The 25397-nt window shown below is 42.1% G+C and overlaps 1 protein-coding gene across 19 annotated transcripts in view; it reads left to right on the forward strand.

Annotated features, from left to right (window-relative positions):
- Window positions 1-25397, forward strand: part of ERC2 (ELKS/RAB6-interacting/CAST family member 2) — an 877102-nt gene that overhangs the window by 349563 nt on the left and 502142 nt on the right. For all 19 annotated transcript variants that reach the window (XR_014796702.1, XR_014796703.1, XR_014796704.1 and 16 more), the window contains one exon: window positions 4641-4808. Coding sequence is in view for 16 of the 19 variants with exons in the window: in XM_084903110.1 (XP_084759236.1) it covers window positions 4641-4808 (168 nt within the window). In the remaining 3 variants the exon portion in view is untranslated. The remainder of the gene's footprint in view (window positions 1-4640; window positions 4809-25397) is intronic.

A 25397-nucleotide genomic window follows, 5' to 3' on the forward strand; every position in this document is an offset into this window, starting at 1 on the left:
GAAATTATTATAATAATTTTTGAGTAGTTCAGTGCATCATATTGTAAGTACAATACAGGTTGGGTTTTGGGGATTGTTGGGTGGAAGGTAGGGGATGCTCCTCCTTCTTGCGGTCTCTTGAGGATCCAGATTTATGGAGGATCTGCTGTCTTATAGCTCCACCATCCTGAACATGCAGCCTCCACAGTCTTGGAGGAAGGGGCAGAGCGGGGAGGGGGAAGCATGGAGACGTGAGGTGTGCCGCTTCTGTTTCTACTTCTTGAATAAGACAAATGGCCCCACCTTCCAGCAGGGAAGGCCTTCCCTGTGTTCAGGAAGGAAAGGAAAATTGGATATGAGTGAGAAGCAGTGGTTACTCCCACAGCAAGTTTTACATTTTAGGATATTTTTAGTGTTTGTGTCTTTGGAGGCTGTGTCCACTGTGCATCCTTCCAACCTCGAAGCTGACTCCCATTTGAATGATTGGGAGTTGAATCAAATTCAAATACAAGTCCTTAACCCAAGTCTGCTATTAGGAAAAACAAACACGCTCAACTCTGAATGTGAAAGAAAGCTGGTTCAGGAGCTTTTGTGAGGTTTCAGCTTCATTTTCTTTGAAACTTGTTCTTTGCGATACCATGTTTATTCAGTTCCCCAAGCGTTGTCAAGTGAGTGGTATTTAATCCGTGAAAAATTTCAAGTGGCCCCCTTTTCTCTCTCAAGTGTTTCTTTTTCTTTTTCTTTTTCTCAAGTGTTGCTGTAGTCATTGTAAAATTGGAACGAACCATTTGATTAAAAAATTATTTATGGCACATCGAGTAGCACTTAGTGTTTTGTCACAACATTAAAGCTGTTTCTGAAGGCCCGTGTGAAATATGGCAGCAAGGTCGGGAGCCTGATGTTCAGAACTTCTCCAAACATACCTCACCATTGGAGCTGGTTATAATTCCTGGGTGCTGACATGAAGATTAATAATGTTTAACTCCGATTTTGGCAATTTTTGCCAATTTCGTTGCCATGGTCCTTTTCTTTCAAGTTATTACCTGGAACTGAAGTGATAACAAATGTTTTGTGTTTTATACTGCCAGATAAAAGGTTAAATTTTCATATGTTATATGGGCTTAAGTGCACAGGCGCGTGTGCACACATGCACACACACACACACACACACACACACACACACCACACATACACAAATACACACATAATTGGATCAGAAGGAAATGAGTAATTCTCCTAAAATGAAAAGATTGTCCTCCTTTTAACATTAGGTGACTAGTTCCCATGCAGTTGAGTCAGATGTAAAAATTGGAAACTCAACCGATGGGTCTTTAGGCACTGACTATATCATACAGTTCTAATTTTCTTTTCTTTCTTATTTTTTTTTTTATTCTGGGAAATAATAGTGCTTTTTGCTTTGCCAAGTTTTATTATTGAGTCAACTGCCAAAGTTTAAGAGAGAGAGAGTCAAGGGCCCTTAAAATTATTTGGTGTTGAGTGAAGAGGCAAAGAAAAGTATTTCATATTCTCTAACATTTTAACTTTTATGTCTCTACCTGATGTTGGACTATAATCTAAACTTCAAGGCCTTTCTGATTCTTTCTGACCAAGGTACACTGTTGAGTGAAGTCCAAATATTAGTGAGGGCGACTTTAATCCTACTCATTGATACCCAGTTTGAAACTACACATCTCAGTTTTTAATAGACTCTATTTTTTCTTGCTTGATCTTCCCTGTATTTAAACTTCTGTGCATCAGAAGGCCTGTGTGCCTGCTTGCGGTTTTGCACCATCTGGAAGTTAAAATTTGACTTTAGAAATGATGTCATACTTGCTTACTGCAAACGGGGCTAATGTTGGTTGAGAATTGGATGCAGTTCAGGTCAAAGTTTTGTCTTAAAGGGGAAAAAAAAAAAAGGGCCCTTCAGCTTTGTTTCTTGATTGTGGGAGACTGTGCAAAGCTGTAAAGATAGAGTGAAGGTGATTGAAGGGCACGATTCAAATTCCTTTGAAGCTAAGTACATGCTTTTGGGCGCATGGAAAATAAACTCCTAAGCCGAAGACCTGAGCTGGCACAGAGTCCTCCTGCCATGTAGAATTTGGGTGTTACGAGTAGTGTGTTGATCACGACCATCCCTGCTCTCTGGTTTATTCTTGGAGGAAAATTCTTCCAGCCAGGGTTGTTTATTTTGATCTCTCCTGGGCTCAGGAAGATGCAGCTGGGCATTGATAAGTCACGCATGGCAAGAAGGCGCTACACATGCTACATGTATTCTTCATCGATACAGGGTCTCTTTTCTAAACCCTCGTCAGCACCTCGCACTGCCTCCCATTTTGTAATTGATTTATATCACAGTTTGGGATATTGGGTGTTTTCTTTAGTCCTGGTGGAGACCACCCATCTTTTATAGCTGGAATGCAGGGCTAATGGGACCACGGTTTCCTCTCAGGGTCACACCGAGCCCTGGTCAGCCTGAGTTCAAGTCTCCACAACGGAGTGTATGCCCTTACCTGTAACCAGTGTCTACTCTGCTCAGCACGTCCTGCCAATTTACAAGGAACCCACAGATGCCATTCTTTACTATAAAAAATATTTCTTTTCTACCTGACACGATGAAAATCCAAAGACAAGAACTGATTTTATTCCAGGTTGGTAGGTGCAGATAACTTTAAACAAAGACAGGTCACTGGAGAATCTCTGTGTTTAAACTTCAGTGCAACTGGGATCAATTTTCGTTGAGGGGAGGGAAGATCCCCAGGCACGAGCATCCCCTCCACCTTCCTGGCCCCTGGATCCCCATGGTAACTGTGTGAGAAGAGCAGATGTTTGAAGAGTCTGCAGTTCTTACCTCCGCAGTCACCGGTACCCGCCCTCTCCACACTGCGGTCAGGGTCCTTCTGCCCACTGCGCTTCAGGCTCTTGTCACCCCTTCCTTTGCTGGGACCTCCCAGCTCCATCCTCCTCCCAGGGACAGAAACTGGGAAAACTCTTCTCACCCGCCTCCTCATCACTTTTGACCTTTAGGAAAGTCAAACTTGGGCACCCCTTTCTTGGAGGTGTAAGAAATGGAGATTCTACCCTAATAATTGTTTTCTTTCTAATATCATCGACTTTTCATAATGTATTCTACATAAGATCGATTCCTGTCTCTAAAATCCTAAAATGTCCGGCACTCTGTCCCCACCTTTTGGTTTTATGAAGGGAGAAACTGAGGCTCAAAGGCTGGGGGGGGGTGTGTGTGAGTTGTTTGTCCCCACCCTCACAGTCAGAGAGGGGCAGGCCCAGCCCGACATCTCCTGCTCTCTTTCCATTGTTCCAGTGAGGCCTCTTACGCTGTCCTCATAGTATTTACGTTGCTGTTTATTGTGGCTCATTATGGCATTCCTTTTTTTTTATTTTTATTTTTTAACTTTTGTCTTTTTCCCCCTTTTCATCATTGTTTTCTTGCTCTTAGTGTAGTGAGCACAATTTGCTGTGAGATGCAGCAGCCCCTACTTATCCCTGTCCCATTTCTTCTTCCCCGAGACAAACTTTTACTCCTTTTGCCTAGTTATTATGATAATATAGCTAACAGGCTTTAGCCCTATTTCCTGATTGTCAGTGTAGTTACTACCTATCAAATTCCGGGTATGAGTGAGGATTAAAATCTTCCTTCACTCAAACACCCCACAGCAGCCATGTAATTTTTTTTACATGTGGTCTTCGGGGGAAAAAAAATAAAAAATAAATAAAGCTTACATTTCTTCATTTTATTACTGACATTTGAAAAGCAGGGATTGTAATTATCTAATTTTTTTCATTTTTTTTATTAAGGTATTATATGTGTACATATCTTACTATTGCCCGCCCCCCCCTCCCCCCACACTCCCATATATGCCCTCACCCCCCAGAGTTTTGCAACCATTGGTTATGCTTATATGCATGCATAGAAGTCCTTCGGTTGATCTCCTGTAATAATCTAATTTTTGAAGTAGGATAGAAACAGGCATTTTGGAGATACTTTGTCTCTTTTTATTTGTATTCTTTGGAAAGTAGTCTTTCATAAAGCTGGTGAGTGGGTGTCATTTCCACATTTTTTCCCCTTTAGCAGCATTTACTTCCTCTTGGCAAAATGAATTTTTAAAAAAATATATTTTTATTTATTTCAGAGAGAGAAAGGGAGAGGGAGAGGGAGAGGGAGAGGGAGAGAGAGAGACATCAATGATGAGAGATAATCATTGATTGGCTGCCTCCTGCAAGCTTCATACTGAGGATCCAGCCTGCAACCTGGGCATGGAACCATGACCGGGAATGGAACCATGACCTCCTGGTTTATAGATCAACGCTCAACCACTGAGCCATGCTGGCAGGGCTGTATTCTAATTTAGGAATGTTTTTCTCCATGTCAGTTTTCCTTCACGGTGTCTGGCGTGTCTCTACTCTTTCATAACATCTTCTTTCATAAAAAAGCCTACATTAAAAAATGTATCACTGTTCAGATACACAAGCAGTGGGGCTTTAAGGTGGAGACAGACTGACAGAGGCATGGCATCGAGATGCTCAGGAGTGACCACGCTATGCTCAGAAGGCCTGCTGCTTCCCACCCCCTCCCCGGGCTTGACTGATGCCTCCCCATGACTCCGCCCCGAAACCACTACCTTCTTTCTTCTTCCTGGTTTCAGGTAGATGCGCTGAGATTACGCCTGGAAGAGAAAGAATCCTTTCTCAATAAAAAAACCAAACAGCTGCAGGATCTCACGGAAGAGAAGGGGACACTGGCCGGGGAGATTCGTGACATGAAGGATATGTTAGAAGTGAAGGAAAGGAAGATCAATGTTCTTCAGAAAAAGGTGAGTAGCGGGCAGTGCCCTTCAGGCTGGGAATGGGTATCATCCACGCTCTGCATGGCAGAGACGTTTCTGAGCAAGTTGCGAAGCAGAGAGCATTCTTCGAGAAATTTAGGTTAGGCAGTACACACTGTACCTGACTGGTATTACACTCACCCGTGGTTGTATCATGCCATTTTTTTAGCAAGGCCTGTTGAGTTTTCCATTTGGTTACCTGAAAACTAAATAGTGGTGATATTTTCTTTTCATTTGCCAGCTTAACCATAGAGAGAATTGTTCAAATTTAGATGTAAGTCTAATAACAAGTTCAGAAAATTAAGTCTTTCCTTTTTCCTTATGGAGAGTTGAGCAAAGTATTTCGTTGGTTTTAAAGATATCTTAGATGCATTTTGTATATACAAAAACGTCAGTAGATTTTATCCTGCACACCCACACGGATTTTAGGAGGGCGTCAACGTTCACACCCATTACTTAGAGGCCATAGGGAGTGTGTAGTGAGCCCCGACTACAGCGACCTAACACAGAAGATGCATGACCTGGGTAGGGATCTTCTTTCCTTCCTTCTTTCAGCAGCTCATTTTCTCCTTTGGGAGGTGAGGAGGATCCAGATTTTGTGACAACATCTGATTTTCTTTTGGAGAATCCCATTTGCTACTGTATGCAGTTTCTTGCGGGGGGGGGGGGGGAGCATAGGGAAAAGGCAGGCAAGAAGAGAAAACCCCTGCTCTTGTAAGAACATATAGTACAAAGCAGGCAGCCAGCATGGAAATTGGGCAGGAACCAGTGGCGAGCACAAAGCCAGCTGGCAAGGACTCTGCCATAGATAGGCCTGTGGCTGGTGACCTGTGCGGTGGCATCAGGTAAATGGAGTCTAACTGGCCTCTTCTTTGGTGTCATTTGCCATCATCATCTCTCACCTTGTATATATCAACAGCATCCTAGTTGTTTTTCCTGCTTCTACCCTTTCCTTTCCTACAGCCTATTCTTTTTTGTTTGTTAATCATCACCCGAGGATATTTTTTTTCCCCATTGATTTTTAGAGAGAATGGAAGGAAGGGGGAGAGGCACACAGACAGAAACACTGATGTGAGAGACACATCAGTTGGTTGCCTCCTGCACACACCTTGGCCATGGATGAGCCTGCAGCTGAGGAACTTGTCCTTGCCCTTGACTGGAATCGAACCCAGGATGCTTCAGTCCTAGGGCAGATGCTCCATCCACTGAGCCAAACCAGCAAGGGGCTCCTACAGCCTATTCTTTCTTTCTTTTTTTTTTTTTTTTAATATATTTTATTGATTTTACACAGAGAGGAATTGAGAGGGATAGAGAGTTAGAAACGTCAATGAGAGAGATACATCAACCAGCTGCCTCTTGCACACCCCCTACTGGGGATGTGCCCACAACCAAGGTACGTGCCCTTGACCAGAATCGAACCCGGGACCTTTCAGTCCGCAGACCGACGCTCTATCCACGGAGCCAAACCGGTTTCGGCTCCTACAGCCTATTCTTAAAACAGAAGCTAGAGCAATCTTTTTAACTTAAAATAGTCCACATCACTCTCATCAAAACTCTCCAGTCACAACCAGCTATATCATCTGTGGGGCCCAGGGAAAAATGAAAATGTGGGGCTCCCTTTTTCAAACTTTATTGTGACTTTCAGGATGAGGTAGTAGCAGAGCATCAAAACCTTCCGAGTGCGGGCCCTGTGCAGCTGCACAAGTTGCAAGCCCAGGTAGCTGTGCCCACTGCACTCTCAGGATATTGGTGATCAGATAGATCATATTATTAATTCATTTCTGGCAAGACCTGTAAAGACAAGGCCCTGGTCATTGGATCCCTCCTTTGAAGTTCCAGCTAATTGATACAGATAAGTAAAAGATAGCCAGGAAGGGGCCACCAAGGACCTTAGAATCAAAGGGGCTGTCTAAGGCAGGCGGGACTATCAAAAAACAGGTAAGGGGAAGTTTTTGGAACATGTGCTGAGGATTCAAAAGAAGTCTTTTGATTTAAATGCCAAGCAGAGAATGAGGACAAAACTAAACTTCATTTCACGGACTTTTGTTGAATGCTGTGTGTTGGATATACATGCACTGTTCACTTACTCTTTTATTTTTTGTTGTTCTTCTTTTTTCTTTTCTTTCTTCACTTACTCTTGACTGGGACTCTGTGAAGCAGGTACAGTTATTCGGCCAATAAACTGAGGGAAACAGGCTTGTGTAGGGTAACCTGAGGTCATACAATCTAGATACAAGTTTTTTTTTTTGTCTCTGGGAAAATATGATAAAATGGTTATTACAAATTAAAGGAATACACCTCATTTCCTCTAGTTTTCTGACGATGACACCATATGTGGGAATGAATCTAGGAAGAACATCACGAGTGTTCGTTTTACCAGGAGGTGAGACTAAGCACTCTCATTCTTGAGAAATAAAAAATAATCTCAGTAAGGATTTGGGAAAGGCACTTTTCATGCATAAGGGACAAATGTCCACTTTTGCAGATGTGCATATTTTATAAAATTTTAAACTTTCCCCACAGATAGACTCAAAGGTTTGGCAACCAGTTTGAAATCCCCAAAACAAAATCCCTTGGTTTTACCATGGCTCCTTGGGCAGTATGATCACAAGTCCACTTACTTAAACCATGTAGAAAATGAATTTGGAAATATTTCATGTATAATTGAAGAGGTTATTCCGCTTCAGGTCTTTCCCAGTGAGTGTTTCCCAGTACATGAGGGGAGGAACTAATACCACTGGCCACACAGTGAGTGTGTGGGAGTTCTGTTATACCTGCTATGAGAAAGAGAGACAGTTCCTACAGTGATGAACACTGTTCAGGACCCAATTCAGAATATGGAAATAGTACAGAAGCTAATGGGAAGTTGGGACATTGTCTTTGGGACTGAATACTCCTTAGTGTTTTGCCTTAATTCAAGCATGATTGGCTGGGTTAGGGCAGGCCTGGATAGGAACAGCATAAGCTTTGGGTTAGGGTGGATTGGCATAGCACAGTGGTCGGCAAACTCATTAGTCAACAGAGCCAAATATTAACAATACAACGATTGAAATTTCTTTTGAGAGCCACATTGTTTAAACTTAAACTTCTCCTAACGCCACTTCTTCAAAATAGACTCGCCCAGGCCGTGGTATTTTGTGGAAGAGCCGCTCTCAAGGGGCCAAAGCGCCGCATGTGGCTGGCGAGCCGCTGTTTGCAGACTACTGGAAGAATAACAAACGCATGTCAATGTCAGAGGTGCCGTATCACTTAATATTTCTTCCTCATAGACTCGTTGGCAGCGAGCGCCGTGTTTTGATGCCAGGAGAACTGGGTATGCGCCTTTCATAGCCATGTTTAACCTGGTGAGGCTAGACTTGCACCTCGTATTTGTCAGCTTTGCCTTCAGAGCTCTGGGTTTCGGAAGTCTTGTGTCACATGTTAGCGCAGCAGGCACGGACCTAATACTCTAACGGTTTTGCTACTTGAAGAAGGAAGTGAAGTTGAATAGACACTGGCCCTACTCCCCCCACATGGCAGAGTATCTCTGATCAAGCTTTTGTAGGAAAATGGAAGTCATTAGTAATGGATTTTTGGTCCTTCCACCATAGTTTTGGTTCTCCTCCATAACCTGAGATATGGAATTCTTTTTATGAGGGAATAGAAGGATGCATGGATGAAAATTGTTCCGTGGAATACCCCACTGTGGCTGAGATAGTGAAGTCAGGGGAGCAGCACCGTTTTCCTGCTGCATTCTGCTGCCATACCTGAATTCAAACCGTAGCTGATGAAGTGCTACCTGACTGTGGAGTCATTTTTGTAGGAAATGTCATAAAACCTTGACGACATTGTACATTTGGGAAGTGTATAATACCCACGTTTTAGGATATGGTAGTATTATTTGAACCAGATAAAATTCACCCAGGCCATAGATTCTTGCAGCATAAACCTACTACCCAAGATCTTTTTTAAAAAGCCATTAAACTGGAAAAAACACACAACAACCTATCTCCATTTTCATTCTAGGTCGCAGTTCCACAGCACTGCGAATTTGTAGAGCAGAGGCACTTTATTTATTAGGGGTAGAAAAACAGATGGTGATTTCTCTGGAAGCCAAGTTCACTTGCTGTCTACTGGGCTTCACGGGTTGCCCTGAGGGTTGAAAAGGGCAAAGAGAGGTGAGTGGGGTTGGCTCCTGGGAGTGATGCTGGACCTGCCCACCTGAGGAGCCTTACCCATTTGGAAGCGTGGTGGTAAAAGTGCTGAGTGATAAGTTCAGAGGCGAAGATGCTGCAGGAGTATGGTTATTAGCACACTGGGTTTCTTCATGCGGATTATTTGAAAAATTAATATCTGAGAAAATAACTACAGAGCATAGAGATTTTCACATTAGTGTAAAATTGATTGAAGGCATGGAGGACCTTTTTTTTTTCCTTTTTACTCAATCATACTCTTTCTCTGTGTTTAATCATCCACTTGAACTTTTGTATTTATTATTGGCCAACCTAATTTTTTGAACATGTGCAAAATCAAATTCATTTTGCATTTGCTGAGTGTCAGTCAGTCACTTCTCTGGGTCCTGGAGGTTCAAAGAGAAATAACTGAAGAAGCTGACAGTCTGGTTGCGGAGGTAGACACGCATAATACTAACTATAAGTGCGGAGGAAGGCAATGTGACATGCAAATAGCTTGATGGGTGCAAATGGCAGACGCTAATTCTGGCTACCTTAAGCAAAAGGGATTTTTTTGCAAGGTCATCCAGAGCCCCAGTGTCTGGCTCCTAGAACCAGATTAAAGCGATGATAAAAAACCAGGACAGCTCTCTGAGACCAAGTAAAGGCAGACAGTGCCATGATCTTATAACCAGGTGTGTCTGATCAGGTGACAGCTGCCATCTCCCCCTCTTTGCTCTGCCCTTACATCATGCTGTTAGTCCAAGATTGGAAGTCCCGACACAGAATTCAAAATTTCACACAGATGAAACCAGACCCTTTCTAGAAGGAATCTGGACAACGCGGTTCCAAGCTTCCTGTCTGAGCTCTCCACTCAGTTCTTGTGTCACTTACTAAGGGAAGTCTTTGCTGATTCTGCAGGCCGAGGGAGGCTTTACACTCTTCGAGAACTACTTCCTGGCTCAGTTGGAAATTATGCATCCCTCTAGCTAACGTTGGCTTTCCTCCCAGGCTAAGTTCCTTGAGTGCCCCAACTGTGATCATCAGGATACCTCCAGCTCCTTGTGAAATTCTTGGCAGGTGATGATCCCCAATCAGTTTGCATCGGGTGAATAAATTATATCAGCAAATTCTGAATGAATGAGAACTTGGAAGAAGGGGAATCACTTGGAGATCCACTCTTGGCCCAAGTACATTGTTAGCTATGAGAAGAGACATTTGCCCCAGTGAAATGTCAAATCAAACTCATTGTTCCTAGGACTATATGTTCTGTATAGGCTGCAGGAGAATAATAAAACACAGATGAGGGAATGGCTATTGCTCTACCCACATCTATACCTCCAGCCTCGGTTCCACTACACTGGAAAGGTAAAAGGCGATGAAACCTGAGTAAGGGAGCTTGGTCATTCTTCTCTCATTTTCCTTTTTAATAAAAGAAAATGTCGCGTTTATTGAGAACTCTGTCGTGTTCTGCAAAGAGAATGTTTTCTCATCCAGTTCTCAATTCTAAGAGTGACACAATGAAATTGCTGATTACCCATGGTCATTTCCAATTACGAACATACAAATGATTATTTTTTATAGCAAGAGGATTATCTACCATTGACTGAGCTTTTACTATGTATCAGACACTGTGCTCAGGGCTTAGCAGCCTTAGGTTATGAATCCTTATAACAAACCTAATGGCATGTAGGTACTATCATAACTCCTGTTTTTATAATTGGAGGCTGTGATTTAGAGAGTAACTTCCCAGAGTGACAGGGTAGGGATGACTCTGGATGGAGCTCTTCGTAATCACCACACTATTCTGCTATTTTTTCCACTTTATGAGCTTGCATCCCTCAGACAAGTGAGGTCATTAACTTTTAGGAATTAACTAAACTATAATTTGAGCAACATACCTAAAGTTGATATACAGGCTGTCTATTTTTCATACCAAGCAAGCAGAAATGTCTTTACTATATAATGTGATAAAAAATAGGAAAGCAATTAAATCAGTAAAATAAAACACCAGTTATGAATTTTAAAAAGCATATGCTAAGCCATATTTAGAAAAAGGAAAGATCATTGTAACCTTCAGTTTCTGTTTATCTTCTTCCCATGAGATTCTGCCCGTAATATTCTAAGCCATCAGATTGTTTTGCTGCCTCATTTTGAGAGATTGCATCATTTTTGTTATCATAGTTGTTTCGGTTTGATTTGATTTTTTGGCTTAAAGGACTGAGACCTCAACAGATGATTTGGGAAATCTCCATAGCTTTCCTGGACTGGTCACAAATGAACACATGATTCAGGGGACCCCCCACCTTGTCCGGGAAGCCGCTCCATTTGTAGTGAGCTGTCATCTGATGTCTGACCTTGGTGTAGGCCACTCCCTCTGCATCTACAGGCAGGATCTGGGATGGCATCTAGGGGTCAGAGTGCAATTAGGGTGGCCATGGGTTCCCAGCCAGGGAACACTGCACAACCCACTACCTTCTCCCCAGCAACATTTGACAATGTCTGGAGATAGTCTGAGTTGTCACAACTGAGAATTGCTACAGCATCTGGTGGCTAGACTCAGAGATGCTGCTATCAGCCTACAATGTACAAGATACCCCTCCCTGCCAAGCAAATGATTATCCAGACCGAACCCTTGTCTGCAGGCATCCTTTTCTTCCTGTGTATGGACTGCTCTAGTCAGGTTGGCTCTTCCAGCTCCCAGCCTCTAGATAGTATTTTAAAAAATAAGGTCTTAAAATAATTGTTACAGCTGATATGATTAAGAATTTTAGCTACACTTTTTCTCTAGCACCATTAGAGGCAGTTTATAGAAGTACATAAATTGTGTGTGTATGAAAGAGAGAGAGAGGGTGGGGGAGAGGGAGAGAGATGTTTTTGAACTATTTCTATTTCATAATTTTCATATATAATAATCCATAAAGGGTATATACATAACACACTTGAATTATTAGAATTATTAAACTGATCACACTAATTATATCAAATTTAGAGGGGGTGCTGATCAACTTTTGGGCTGAAAATGTGATTCCTATATTTACACTTAGCATTTATTTATTTATTTATTTATTTTTCAAATGAAGAATTTTTTTATTTTTTTTAATTTTTTTTTTTAATTCTCACCCAAGGAATTTTCCCATTGATTTAGAAAGAGTGGAAGAGAGAGGGAAAGTCAGAGAAATACTGATATGAGGGAAACACAGCAATTGGTTGCCTTCTGCATGTGGCCCAGGCTGGGGAGAGCCTACTATTGAGGTACTGCCCTTGACTGGAATCGAACCTGGGACCCTTTGGTCCACAAGCTGATGCTCTATCCAAGGAGCCAAACAGACTAGGGCTAATATTTATTTTTATATATTTTATCTGGTCACTTGTGATATGGTAACATTTGTTCAATGTAGACTGAATGCAGTTACTTGAATATCTATAATAATGAAAGTGTAACATGCAAATCTACTGAACTGCTGACAGCAGAATGACTATCTGGATGACCATCCAGGACCACGGTATGACATCCACTGGCACCAGGCCAGCCAAGGCAGGTGTGATGCTATTGGGCGGGAGCCTGGCCATCGCCCCATGATCACCCTACAGAGGGAGGGCTAGGCCACTGGCCAGCAGGATGATCAATCAACTGGGGGGCTCCACGATCGCCCCAAAGAGTCCGAAGAGGGTAGCCCAGGCCACTTACAGGTGGGTGGACGGTGCCTCCCTCTGTAAGGGGCAATCCATTGCCAAAGTCCTGGCTGGGTGAGCAAGGCCTACCTCTTTGGGGCATCCATAGCAAAGCCCTGGCTGGGTGGGCAGGGCTACCTCTTTGGGGCCATTGATGTGGACTCCTGGACTGTCAGAGGGCTAACTCACTATATTATTTAACAAATATAACATATTCTAGGTAGAAGTATGTCATATGTCTAAGCAGATGGGTCTTTGTTGTGGCATCTTTAACACCTTCTTTATCACGGCAGGAAGTTGATGCAAGAGTTCTAGTAGCAATTAAATTCCACAGGACAAGCAATCACCAAGCCTGGAATAATCTTGGCTAGAATTATTAGCCTTGGACAAAAACAAACAGTTGATCCTATTGGTCAGAAGTCCACTTAGCCCTGGTGAACTGATATTTCGAAGGTCACTTTGTGTCTCTTGGGTAGAAGTTGTGGCTTCCTTGGTAAACGGAAGCTTCTTTGTGAAGCATTGAATTTACCATCCTCCTTCATGTATATTGCTTTTTTTCTAAAGTCTTTGAAGTTGCCCTTCTTTTGGAGATGACATTGATGAAATGAAATTTTATCATCCAAAGAATCAAGGCTGAAAATTTCCCCTTCTGAGAGAGCAATGAATGAGGTTTAGGCCTCTCCTTCATTCAGCATCTTCAGGCACTGTCCTCAGCTTCCTCTTTCAACCCCTTGGCTCTACTGAATGCAACCCAATACTATCCTACCTAATAAAAGAGCAATATGCAAATTAACCACCACTCCACTATACCCACCAGCCACACCAACCAGCCACACCCACCAGCCAATCAGAACGAGTATGCAAATAAACCCAACCAAGATGGCTCGGGCCACAGAGAACAGGAGGGAGGCTTGGGTTTCCCAGGCAATGGAAGAAGCCTAGCTTTCTGCCTGCTCTTGCTGGCCTAGGCCTCCACTCTTGGCTACAAAATTTCAATTACAGAAGGTAAACAAATCCAAATAGAAATGGCAGCAGCCATGGAGCTGGAGAGAACGGAGGTTAGGTTGTCCCTGGCAATGGAGGAAGCAAAGCTTTCCGCACACCCTGGCTGGCCCACGCCTCTGCTTAAGGCTACAAAGTTTCAATTATAGAAGGTACTTAAGTCCCAATAGAAATGTTTGCTGGCAGCAGAGTGAGCAGGAGGCTTGGCTCCACTCCAGGCTACAAAGTTTCAATTGTAGAAGGTAAATAGATTCCAGATACCAGGGCCTCTGCTTGGGTCGCCAGGGGGCGTGGCCGGCCTGCAAACTACCACAAGCCCCTCGCCCAGTCCACCCCATGCCCCAAGGGAACCCCCACCCTGATCTGGGACACCCTTCAGGGAAAACCACCTGGCTCCCACTCGTGCACCAGGCCTCTATCCTATCTAATAAAAGAGTAATATTCAGATTGACCATCACTCCAACACACAATATGGCTGCCCCCATGTGGTCAAAGATCCTGCCCCCATGTGGACACAAGATGGCCACAACAAGATGGCCAGCAGGAGAGGGCAGTTGAGAGGGACCAGGTCTGCAAGGGAGGGCATTTGGGGGCAATCAAGCCTTCAGGGGAGGGCAGTTAGGGGTGACCAGGCCGGCAGAGGAGGAAAGTTGGGGGCAAACAGGCTGGAAGGGGAGCAGTTAGACATCAATCAGGCTGGCATGGGAGTGGTTATGGGGTGATGAGGCTGGCAGGCAGAAGCGGTTAGGAGCAATCGGGCAGGCAGGAAGGTGAGTAGTTGGGAGCCAGCAGTCTGGATTGTGAGAGAGATGTCCAACTGGCCGGTGGGATTGGGCCTAAACGGGCTGTCAGACATCCCTCGAGGGGTTCCAGATTTGAGAGGGTGCAGGCTGGGCTGAGGGACACCTGTGTGCATGAATTTCATGCACCAGGCCTCTAGTTTGACTTTAAAAGACACTTTAAAATGGGAATGCTGATGAAGCATGGGCGATCCTGAAACAGAAAGATGTGAGAACAGTATATCAGGAAGAGACTTAATGGACCTTCTGAGTCCAACCTTTTTATTTTTATTCAGGACACAGGGGTCCTGACAGATGAAATGACTTGTTTAGAGTCACAAAGGTCAGTAGAGACAGAACACGGGCTCTGATTACACTTTCCTTTTTCTTCTCTCCATGCTACTCTGGCCTCTGGCTTCTGGAGCACCATTGCTCTATTCTGGTCAGCATGCCTTCCTTCCTTCCTCCCTTCCAGTGAACCAACAATTTATGATAAGCATCTGTAATGATCTGGTTGCTCTTTGGGCACTAGGAGATCCATAGGCTGTTGAAGAGGGTATAGTTCCTGTCTACTGGGAGCTTATACTCATGGAAAAAAATCTACTAAACAGGCAATTACAGGGCAGTGTGTGGTGTGTGCTATGCTAGCCAGGTCCATGGTGCACATAGGAGGGGAATCTCATCCTTCTGGAGAGTGGGATGGTGAAGGAGCGCTTCTGCAATAGTTGAGGAATAAACCACGATCTCAGGGACTAGGAGGTGTTGCCCAGTCAAAGCAGTGAGAATAGCATTTGCAAAGAAGAGGCAGTGCAGTGCATTTGGTGGGTTTAGAAGCAATTTCATGTGGATGGACTACACTTCCCTGCCCCATTTAGGAAATAAATTTCACAGAAGTTTTTGTATTCTTTATGTCTCCTAGCAATCAAATGTATTTTATTAGTAAGGTTTGAGAATCATTTTGACTTCCATATTATAAATATCCTCTTCCAGTCCCTTGTGACTTACAAGTGGCAGTGGTGATTATCTGAGTTATTTCAGAATGCAGTTCAGGTCTGCACCATTCCAAGAACTGATTCTTATGCAGTGACAGAGATAGCTCTGAGCTGGGAGGAAAAAAATCTCTTTTAAGCATTTCCTTCTGGGTTAAGACCTTAGATTGTGTACTCACTTTTAGCATGATGGATATTTTTCCCCCCTATGATGTGAAATTTATTTGGGGTTAATAGTAATAAAATAAGTCTTGCTGTTCTTTCTTTTTCCATTTTATTGATTAAAGTATTACAAATCTGTGCTTCTCTTCCCATTGCCCCCCCTACCCCCCAATCCTGCCCCCGCCCTCACCTCTGTTGTCTGCATTCATTGGTTATGCTTATATGCATGCATACAAGTCCTTTGGTTGATCTCGCCTCCTTACTCCCACCCTCCCCGACTGTCCCTCTGAGCTTTGAGCATCTGATCAATGCTTCTCTGTCTCTGGATCTGTTTTTGTTCATTGGTTTATATTGTTCAGTATATTCCACAAATGGGTTAGATCATGTGATATTTATCTTTCTGAGTGTCTTACTTCACTTGGCATAATGCTCTCCAGTTCCATATATGCTGTTGCAAATGGTAGGAATTCCTTCCTTTTTACAGAGCATAATATTCCATTGTGTAGATGTACCAAAGTTTTTTAATCCACTTATCTGCTAATGGGCACTTAGGCTGGTTCCAGGTCTTAGTTATTATAAATTTTGCTGCTATGAACATAGGGGTGCATATATCCTTTCTGATTGGTGTTTCTAGTTTCTTGGAATATATTCCTAGAAGTGGGATTACTGGGTCAAATGGGAGTTCTATTTTTAATTTTTTGGTGAAACTCCATACTGTTCTCCATAGTGGCTGTACCAGTCTGCATTTACACCAGCAGTGCACAAGGGTTCCTTTTTCTTCATATCCTCGCCAGCACTTGTTGTTTGTTGATTTGTTGATGATAGCCATTCTGAAAGGTGTGAGATGGTACCTCATTGTTGTTATGATTTGCATCTCTTGGATAAATTGTGACTTTGAGCATGTTTTCACATGTCTCTTGGCCTTCCTTCTGTCCTCCTTTGAAAAGTATCTATTTAGGTCCATTGCCCATTTTGTGATTGGGCTGTTTATCTTCCTTTTGTTAAGTTGTATGAGTTCCCTATAAATGTTTGAGATTAAACCCTTATCAGTGATAACATTGGCAAATATGTTCTCCCATGCAGTGGGCTTTCTTGTTGTTTTGTTGATGCTTTCTTTTGCTGTGCGGAAGCTTTTTGTTTTGATGTAATCCCATTTGTTTATTTTCTCTTTAGTTTCCATTGCCCTAGGTGCTGTATCGGTGAAGAAATTGCTTTGGCATAGCATGATGGATTTTTAAAAAGCTTTGTTTATAACTACCTCCAAGTCCCTTGAAGATTTAGATTAAAAATGGCCAGAGTGCACTGACTGTGGCTGCTATCCTAATGGGTACAGGCATCTTGACACACCTGTGCATCCCAGCTGCCAGTAGATGTTTTGTGTGGTGGGATTAGAGGTGGTTGAGCCTTTACCTATTTCAGTCTGGAGATGATTCCATTTTTCTTCCCACATACTTCCCAGGCCATTTGATTTCAATCACCCTTATTTATCAGGGAAGGAAAAATTTCTGCCTTTTTTACTTATCCTGTACTTGGCAACGAACTCTATTTTGCTGTGAAGAGTTTACACATATCTATATTAGCACTTATGATGTTGTATTGCACGAGAAGTCCATAATTCAAAACATTAATCATATGTGTCTTAAGTTTTCCATACGAATAAGTGTCAATTAGGGATAATGTGTTATTGGGGCTTATAACCCACAGTTATTGTGGCTAAGGGGCACCTTCGTACTGTTCTGATATTGCAGTCTCATTGCCATTTTCCCCTTTTATACTTACCTGATTATACTGTACGCTTTGCAAAGTCAAAGATGTAATTGCTCTAAACAGGCTACTTTCACAGAAGTCAAACTCTAAATTGATGTTACAGAGTATACGGTGCCTCCATCGTGGCATTTTAGCACATTTACCTCCTTTTCTGGTGGCTTATTTTTGAGAACCAGCAATAACACCAACTTGTAATCAGCCCTTGAATAACATAATTGTAGTTTATAAAAGTAATTTACAATTCTAACAAAAATGCTGAAGTAGGTATAATTCTAAGATGGCCCCAAGATTTCTCCCCTCCCTGGTATACATCCCCTGAATAATGCTCAGGACCTTTGCCTGTGGTGTACTTACCACCCATGACTGGATGGTGCCCTGTGGCACAGCTGACTTTAAGAAAGGGAGATCAGCCAAAACCGGTTTGGCTCAGTGGATGGAGCGTCGGCCTGTGGACTGAAAGGTCCCAGGTTTGATTCCGGTCAAGGGTATGCACCTTGGTTGCAGGCACATCCCCAGTAGGAGGCGTGCAGGAGGCAGCTGGTCAATGTTTCTCTGTCATCGATGTTTCTGGCTCTCTATCTCTCTTCCTCTCTGTAAAAAAATCAATAAAATGTATTTTAAAAAAGAAAGGGAGATCATCTCTGATGGTTTGACCTAATCACAGGATCCCTTTAAATCTGGATCCTAAGGTCAGGAACAGGGAAGTCAGAGGGGGTTTGCCGCATGAGGAAGTCTCCACTGTGGACTTGAAGATGGAGAGGGCCCCATGGCCAGGAATTCGGACAGCCCTGGGGGAGGGGGCTGGAAGTGGCTCCCACTGCAAGCCAGCGGTGGCAGCAAGGACCTCAGCCCTAAAACTACCAGAGGCTGAACTTTGCCAATAGCAAGAATAATTTAGAAGCAGGTATTTCTTTTGAGCCTCTAGACAAGCACTGGTTCTGACACAGATTTCCTCTTGAACAGAGACCCAGCCACCTGTGCTGGACTCTGACCTACAAAACTGAGAGCTGATAAGTGGACGCTGTTTTAAGCCATTAAGTTGTTGTTGGTATTTTGTACAGAGCAAGAGCAAACTTATACAAGTGCCTATTAAAGTGACTGTTCAGTAGTAACACACTGTTTAGATTTTAACTTATAACAACCTTCATGGACAGTTTAAGATTTCTTTTTATGCACTCAAAATATTTGATAGAGTTGAACAAGGTGTACTTCTTTTTTCTTTTGAGGTGAAGGAGGTGTATTTACAATATTTATTGTTTGCCGCAGACATTCCTGCTGGTATAATGGGAAGTAAGTCACTTTCTCCCACAGGTGAGGTCTTTCCAAGTTTCTGTTGTATTCTGTAGCTTTCTTGTGAATAAAGTCTGAATGAAGCAAAGCTAGGCAAACAGGGTATGCTCCAATGAATAGCACCGAGTGACTTGGCGTGGAGATACTGCTTTCTTTAATTTTGAAATATGAAGCTAAATTCTGTAGGTCATATATGATACTTTGACTTATGAAACCACCAATGAAGGGTAGCATACGTATACCAAGGCTCTCTCCAAATTATAAATGTTTGTGAACTTGTGAACGGCTAGAGGCAGAGATGAAAGGGTATGGGGTGGGGGGGGGCGAAGGGGGCGGGTTAGCAGGGAGATAGGTTAGGGGGGGAGGTAGGTATGGATATTCAGATCCTTTGCTGCTGTTCCCTGCAAACAACACTTCAATAGAACCTGTCCCTGTCCAGAGCCTTCTTTAAGAGGGACAGATGGGAGGTATAATGTGTCAGGTAGCTGGGTGGAAGACAGATGCAGGCTGTCCACCAAAGATGCTATGTCTACCCATTCTTCATAAAGGAACTCATCCTAAGGAACAACTAGGGTTGTAGTCATAGATTGTTGTCTTGCTCTTTAATTTTTTGGTCTGATCAGTGAAAGTATTATAAAGTAGAGGCGTGACCAAATAAGTGATGGTATATTCCTCCAGGGAAATTCAGCCAATAGAAATGATGTTACAGAAGAATATTTAGTGATCGAAAGACATTCCTATTATTCCATGGACTGAAATAAACTCCTTATGGTATGTATGTACAGAAAAGGGTCAGAGGATGCATTTACTCACACTCTCACCACCATAGTCCAACCTTATTTTTGCTTCAAAAGCATATGCATGCACACACACATACAGAGTACTTAAAAAAAATGTATGTACACTTTGAATAATTATGAAGTCAGTGTCTATTAACATACAGTTCAATTTTCATCATTTTAAAGGATCTACTGAAGTGAATAAGTTTTTTTTTGTCCATGCCTGTTTTTCCAAACTGATGACCGTTCTTTCTGGTCCAGGAACTGCTGATAACATGAACCAAACATCAAGAATCACTTCATTTGGTATTCATGTGCCCTCGATTCATCGACTGTTACCAGTTTTGTTCCGTAAACTCTTATCTTTTATGCATCCCCATAAAAAAAAAAGTTTAGTTCTACTTTAGGATAAATTTTCTTTGTTCAAAGCTTAATCTGGCTTCTCTCATTATTTCAAATCAGTTAAACCTAAAAAGAAGTGAAAATTAAATGAGTTGTCAGCTGTTAACATGTGCATACAGTCTTTGGAACACCCTCTATACGTACCTATATGCATGCCTCAGTATAATTTGTTTGTTTGGAGCAGAGGCTGACAGGCCTGGCTTTGAATCTCAAATTATGAATCTCAAATTTCTTTTACCCTGAGGCAAATTCCTTACATTTTTTTTCCTGCCCCATTTCCCCTACCTTTAGGATGAGGATAAATTCACATCTCACTTTCAGTTTCAATTTTTCTCAACATAGTAGGTGTTTAAGAAGTATTTGTTGAGTGAACAAAGTATCTATCACCATTGATGCTAAACACATTAGATTGAAAATCAGTTTTGATATGCTAGACCTGTTGAACTTGGAAAGAAAATGGAATTACTTCATAAAGATAATTTTAAATTGATTTTTAAATTTACATACAGTAAGGTTCAGTCTTTGTGTCGTACAGTTCTGTGAGTTTTGACAAAAGCATACACTTGTGTAATTAGCTCCATAACCATGACACCGGCCAGTCCCAGCACCTCATGCTGCCTCCTGTGCAGTCAATCCCTCACCCCAGCCCCCATTCCTGGCAATCACCTATTTGTTTCCCATCCCTATAGTTGTGCCTTTTCCAGAATGTCATAGAAATGGAATTATATAATATGGAGTCTTTACATCTGGCTTCTTTCACTTAGCATAATGCATTTGAAACCCATCCATGTTGCAGTCTTTATCAATAGTTCATTCTAAAGATAATACTTTAAAGATAATTCCTAGTATCTGAAGTGTTCTGGGTAATAACCATGTAGTTCTCTCATCCCTGAGGTTGTTCCGAAGCCAGTTGTTACAGAGTAGAGTTAGTGCTGAAGAAGGCTTGAGAAACAACCTTCTTTCTCTCAGCCTGTTGAGAAGCGGAGGGGTCTCGGAATTGAGGCCAGAATCCACAGCCTTAATGCTACCCTAGCAAAGCTCCTTAGGAAGTCAGTCAGAAAGGGTAAAGTGTGCTGGCGATGGACTGGTGAGAAAGTCCTGAAGAGCAGGGAGAGGCGTGTGTGTGTGTGTGTGTGTGTGTGTGTGTGTGTGTGTGTGTAATGTGTTGAAAAGATGACATTAAATTATTTTAAATAGGTAACAAACCAGCACTTTTGTGTGTGTTTAGAATAAGCAGAAAGGACGTTCTATCATTATTTCGCAATAGGGAGGAGTTTGTATAAATCCACCTCTATTTTCTAGCATTCATAGTGAGCACTGGTTTGGAGAGTGGCCAGCAGATATCACAGATGTTGCTTTTGCCCCTGGAGCAGGTATATGGTAACTGGCCAAGCCTTTTAACCTGTACTGTTGGTCCAGTGTACACCAGTTCTCCACAGCAAAGTTCAGGGCGGGCCTCGAGTGCACAGAGGTGTGTAGTCTTGCTCTGAAGCCTGAATTAGATGGTGTATTTTTCTTTAAAGCAAGTTTTCTTTTTTAAATTTACTTTTATTTAAAAATATTTTTATTGATTTCAGAAAGGGAGGGAGAGGGAGGGAGAGAGATAGATAAAACATCAATGATGAGAGAGAATCGATTGGCTGCCTCCTGCACGCCCCCCACTGGGGATGGAACCTGCAACCCAGGCATGTGCGCTGACTAGGAACTGAATCATGACCTCCTGGTTCGTAGGTTGCGATGCTCAACCTCTGAGCCACAGCTGTCAGGCTAGACAGTATTCTCTTATAGTTTATTATTTATCCTATTTTTCTTTTATTTCTAAATGCATAAGTACTTTATTTTAAAATAATTAGTTTATGTGTGAATACCATGTTTTTTCTTCTTTTTAAAAAAGAAATAATAAAATAGCTTTTTCTTTTTAAAAACTCAAATTAGGATTTTAAAAATGGAACCAGAGATCTTGTGTGCATACCAGTATATGGATAACCCATGGCCGTTCACAATAGAGAGGTGAAGGCCTGGTGGTGGGGTTGGGCTAGAAGAGATCAGTGGGGGTTGTGGGGAAGAATGGACTATGTGATACTTTCAACAGTAAAGATCTTTTAAAAATTGGAATCTCTTATATTGGATTATTTACCCATTTTTATTACATAAGGCAGTGATCAAAATAAAAATTTAACCTTAAGGACAGACTTAGGGTTTACAATATGAAAAATATTCCTATAAGTGAAATGAGGCACTTATTGGTCTCAGTAATGCATGGTTACAGTACATCCATGTCTGTATCAGCTCATCTTCCTCTGCCTTATTTCAGACTTCCTCTTTAAAATCATTTTATGTCAGTTGACTGACTGTCTTGGATACAGAACTAGTTAAGCATCCAAGGTAACTTTTATATTTGCTCTGCTTACAATAACTAGCTTAAATCTCCGATAAAAATGGCAATTTTTTTTGTAAGGAAATATATGTTGCTTGCCATGTAACCATTTAAACCCTTAGGAAGAGTTCGTATGGGCCTCGTGAAGAACTCTAATTGTTTGGTATTTCATTTCCCTTTGCAGTTTAAACATTTTTTGTACATTTCTGTGGTGTGTGTGTGTATATATATATATATATATATATATATATATATATACACATATATATATATATACATGTTTATATATATATATGTGTTATATATATATGTTTTTTTAATATTTTATTTATTTATTTATTTATTTATTTATTTATTTATTTATTTATTTTACAGAGAGGAAGGGAAAGGGGTAGAGAGTTAGAAACATCGATGAGAGAGAAACATTGATCAGCTGTCTCCTGCACACCTCCTATTGGGGATGTGCCCTCAACCAAGGTACATGCCCTTGACCGGAATCGAACCTGGGACCTTTCAGTCTGCAGGCCAATGCTCTATCCACTGAGCCAAACCGGTTAGGGAGGTTTATATATTTTTTAGACATCAGTGTCACATGGCCTTTACTTAAACTTTTTAAGCTACATGTTTTTTTCCTTTGAATAATTCATCCTTTAAAGTCCCCTTCCTGTTTTTGTGGAGTCTCTGCAATCAAGGACCTGGAAACTAAGCAGAGACTGTGATAAGTGTTATGGTAGTTGACAAACTCGTTTGGTTAGATAAGTCTCCCAATTGGAGTGTCAGCGCGGATTAGTGTAGCCCATGGAGAGAAGAAGAAGCTAGAAAGTAATGTCCAACATGCTTACAAAAGCAATGAGCTGTGACAAGGGGAAGGGCCGGAGACACCAACCCTGTGTTGAATTGAAGGGAAAAATCAAGGACGTCAATTTTAGCTATTGCATTGCCTTACAGTGCACGGGAGGCACTAATTTGCTCAGACATCTTTTGGCAAATGTGCACGTAGACTCTGCTCGGTCCTGTTGTTATTTATGTGCAGTGACGCCTGCTGCCAGAGAGCTATCTTTCTGGGCTCGCCTCTTTCTAACTGAGATTTCAGGCTTGAGGAATATAGGAGATGTCAGTAGCAACAACCAACTTGAATTCCTCAAGATAAAGACCATGGCTGGGAAGAATTGAGCAGGCAAGTGAAGGTTACGGACTCCACATTAATAATAAATTTACGAGAGTACAGAACAAATCATGCCAGGCCATCTTTATTGTTTTCTAGGTGGACGTGCAAGATTAAAGAAAGGAATTCAATAGCTGTAATATCTGGAATTGAGTAAATCATCTAATTCAGTGTCTCCACAAATCTTTGGGGGCTTTGGGGGGCGGGGAGGGGGACGAGGAGGACCTCAGTGAGAATTGGCTCTGAGCACTGTCATGTGGATTCAATTTGGCTCTTGTAATAAATTACAATGGAACAAGGTCCATGGGGACGATGTTGGGATCAATAGGAGGTCAGGCTGTAACATCCCCAGCAGTGGTCTGGAAGAACGGATAGCACGCTTTATTAAGCTTGGCAGGCCAGGAGGCTTGGGTCCTGTTGTGGTCCCTACCACTGTCATTAGCCTTTATGAAGCACCTGTTGGGTATGGGCCACTCCGGGGGATGCCTGAAGAAATATAGAATGCGTACAATTGCCCAAATGGTCAACCTATTTAAAAATGATGATAATAGGCACAATTTACTGAATGCTTCCAAGGCTGCCATGCGTTATGCTAAGCCTTTTTCATGGATTCTTTCTTTTAATCCTATTGACCCCACCTGAGTTTCTTCTCTCCATTTTTTGGATGAGAAAAGTGAGGTATAGGCAATCACTGTGCACAATGCAGCTGATAAGTAGCAGCAATAGGTTATGAACTGAGGTTGTCTTATTAAAAATATTATATATATATATTTGATCTCAGAGAGAAAGGGAGAGGGAGAGAGAGATAGAAACATCAGTGAGGAGAGAGAATCATTGATCAGCAGCCTCCTGCACGCCCCCTACTGGGAATGGAGCCCGCAACCCAGGCGTGTGCTCTGACCAGGAATTGAACCATGACCTCCTGGTCCATAGGTCAGTGCTCAACGACTGAGCCATGCTGGCCAGGCAGGTAATCTAATTTTTACTCTTAATCCCTATACACATACTTTGTTTCCCTGAAAATAAGACAGTGTCTTATATTAATTTTTTCTCCCAAAGTTGCGCTAGGTCTTATTTTCAGGGGATGTCTTATCTTTCCATGCGCTAGGTCTTATTTTCGGAGGATGTCTTATTTTCTGGGAAACACGGTAGTATCCACATAGCATCCCTATATGCTCATGGAGAAAGAGTTTGTTCATTTGTTTGTTCATTGATTCACTTGTTCATTCACTCAACAAATATCCTTAAATGTACAAACATACTAAGATGTTCCTGGGATAGCAGAGGAAATAGAGCTATTAAAGGTAATTTTTAAAAAACGGTAAAATCATGACTCTGATACACATATAAAATGAACATGTGTTAAAGATTTTCGTTAACTCATTAATTCGTGAAGGAAACAGGCAGATGTTAGAACTGGAGAGAGAACCCATAGAACAGAAAGCTTTATACATCAGAAATATTGAAATGGATGTGCAAATGGCAACAAAGCTGATTTTTCTCCAAGAGCAGCGGGAAGTCAGTATAACCTACTGGGCAGATCAGAATTTGAATGTTCACAGACAAGGTTTATTTTCATTGCTATGAATTATCTGTAGTTTATCTAGTTGTAAAATAGCTCAAAGACAATGAAGTATTAGACTGAGATAGCCTGAAAAAGTCTGGTACAAGTAATATTTTTCTATTGAAACAGTTTTTTTTTTTCCTACAGGACTTCAGAGAGAATTGTGATGTGACACTGTGGGGTGTGATTTGGGGTAAAAAACTTAAATGCAGAGAATAAGTCCAGGGCTCCCACATTGCTCAGCAAGGACTTCTGGGCAAAGGGGAGTCTGAGGGCTTCTCATTTTCCAGATGGGGAATCTGAGGGAGGCCTTCGGAGCTGAAGGAAGTTGCCCAGAGCCAATAACCTCCTTAGCTAAAGAAGCCTTGTAATTCTCTGCCTTCCCGTAGATATACAAAGTACAGGACGTGTGCAGATTTAATGTAAGGAGTCCATCATCTGATGGAAGAGGCAGCAGGGTGGAGACAGTAAAAGA

The sequence above is a fragment of the Pipistrellus hanaki genome, assembly GCF_964339955.1.
Source record: "Pipistrellus hanaki genome assembly, chromosome: 13".
Taxonomy (NCBI): Eukaryota; Metazoa; Chordata; class Mammalia; order Chiroptera; family Vespertilionidae; genus Pipistrellus; species Pipistrellus hanaki.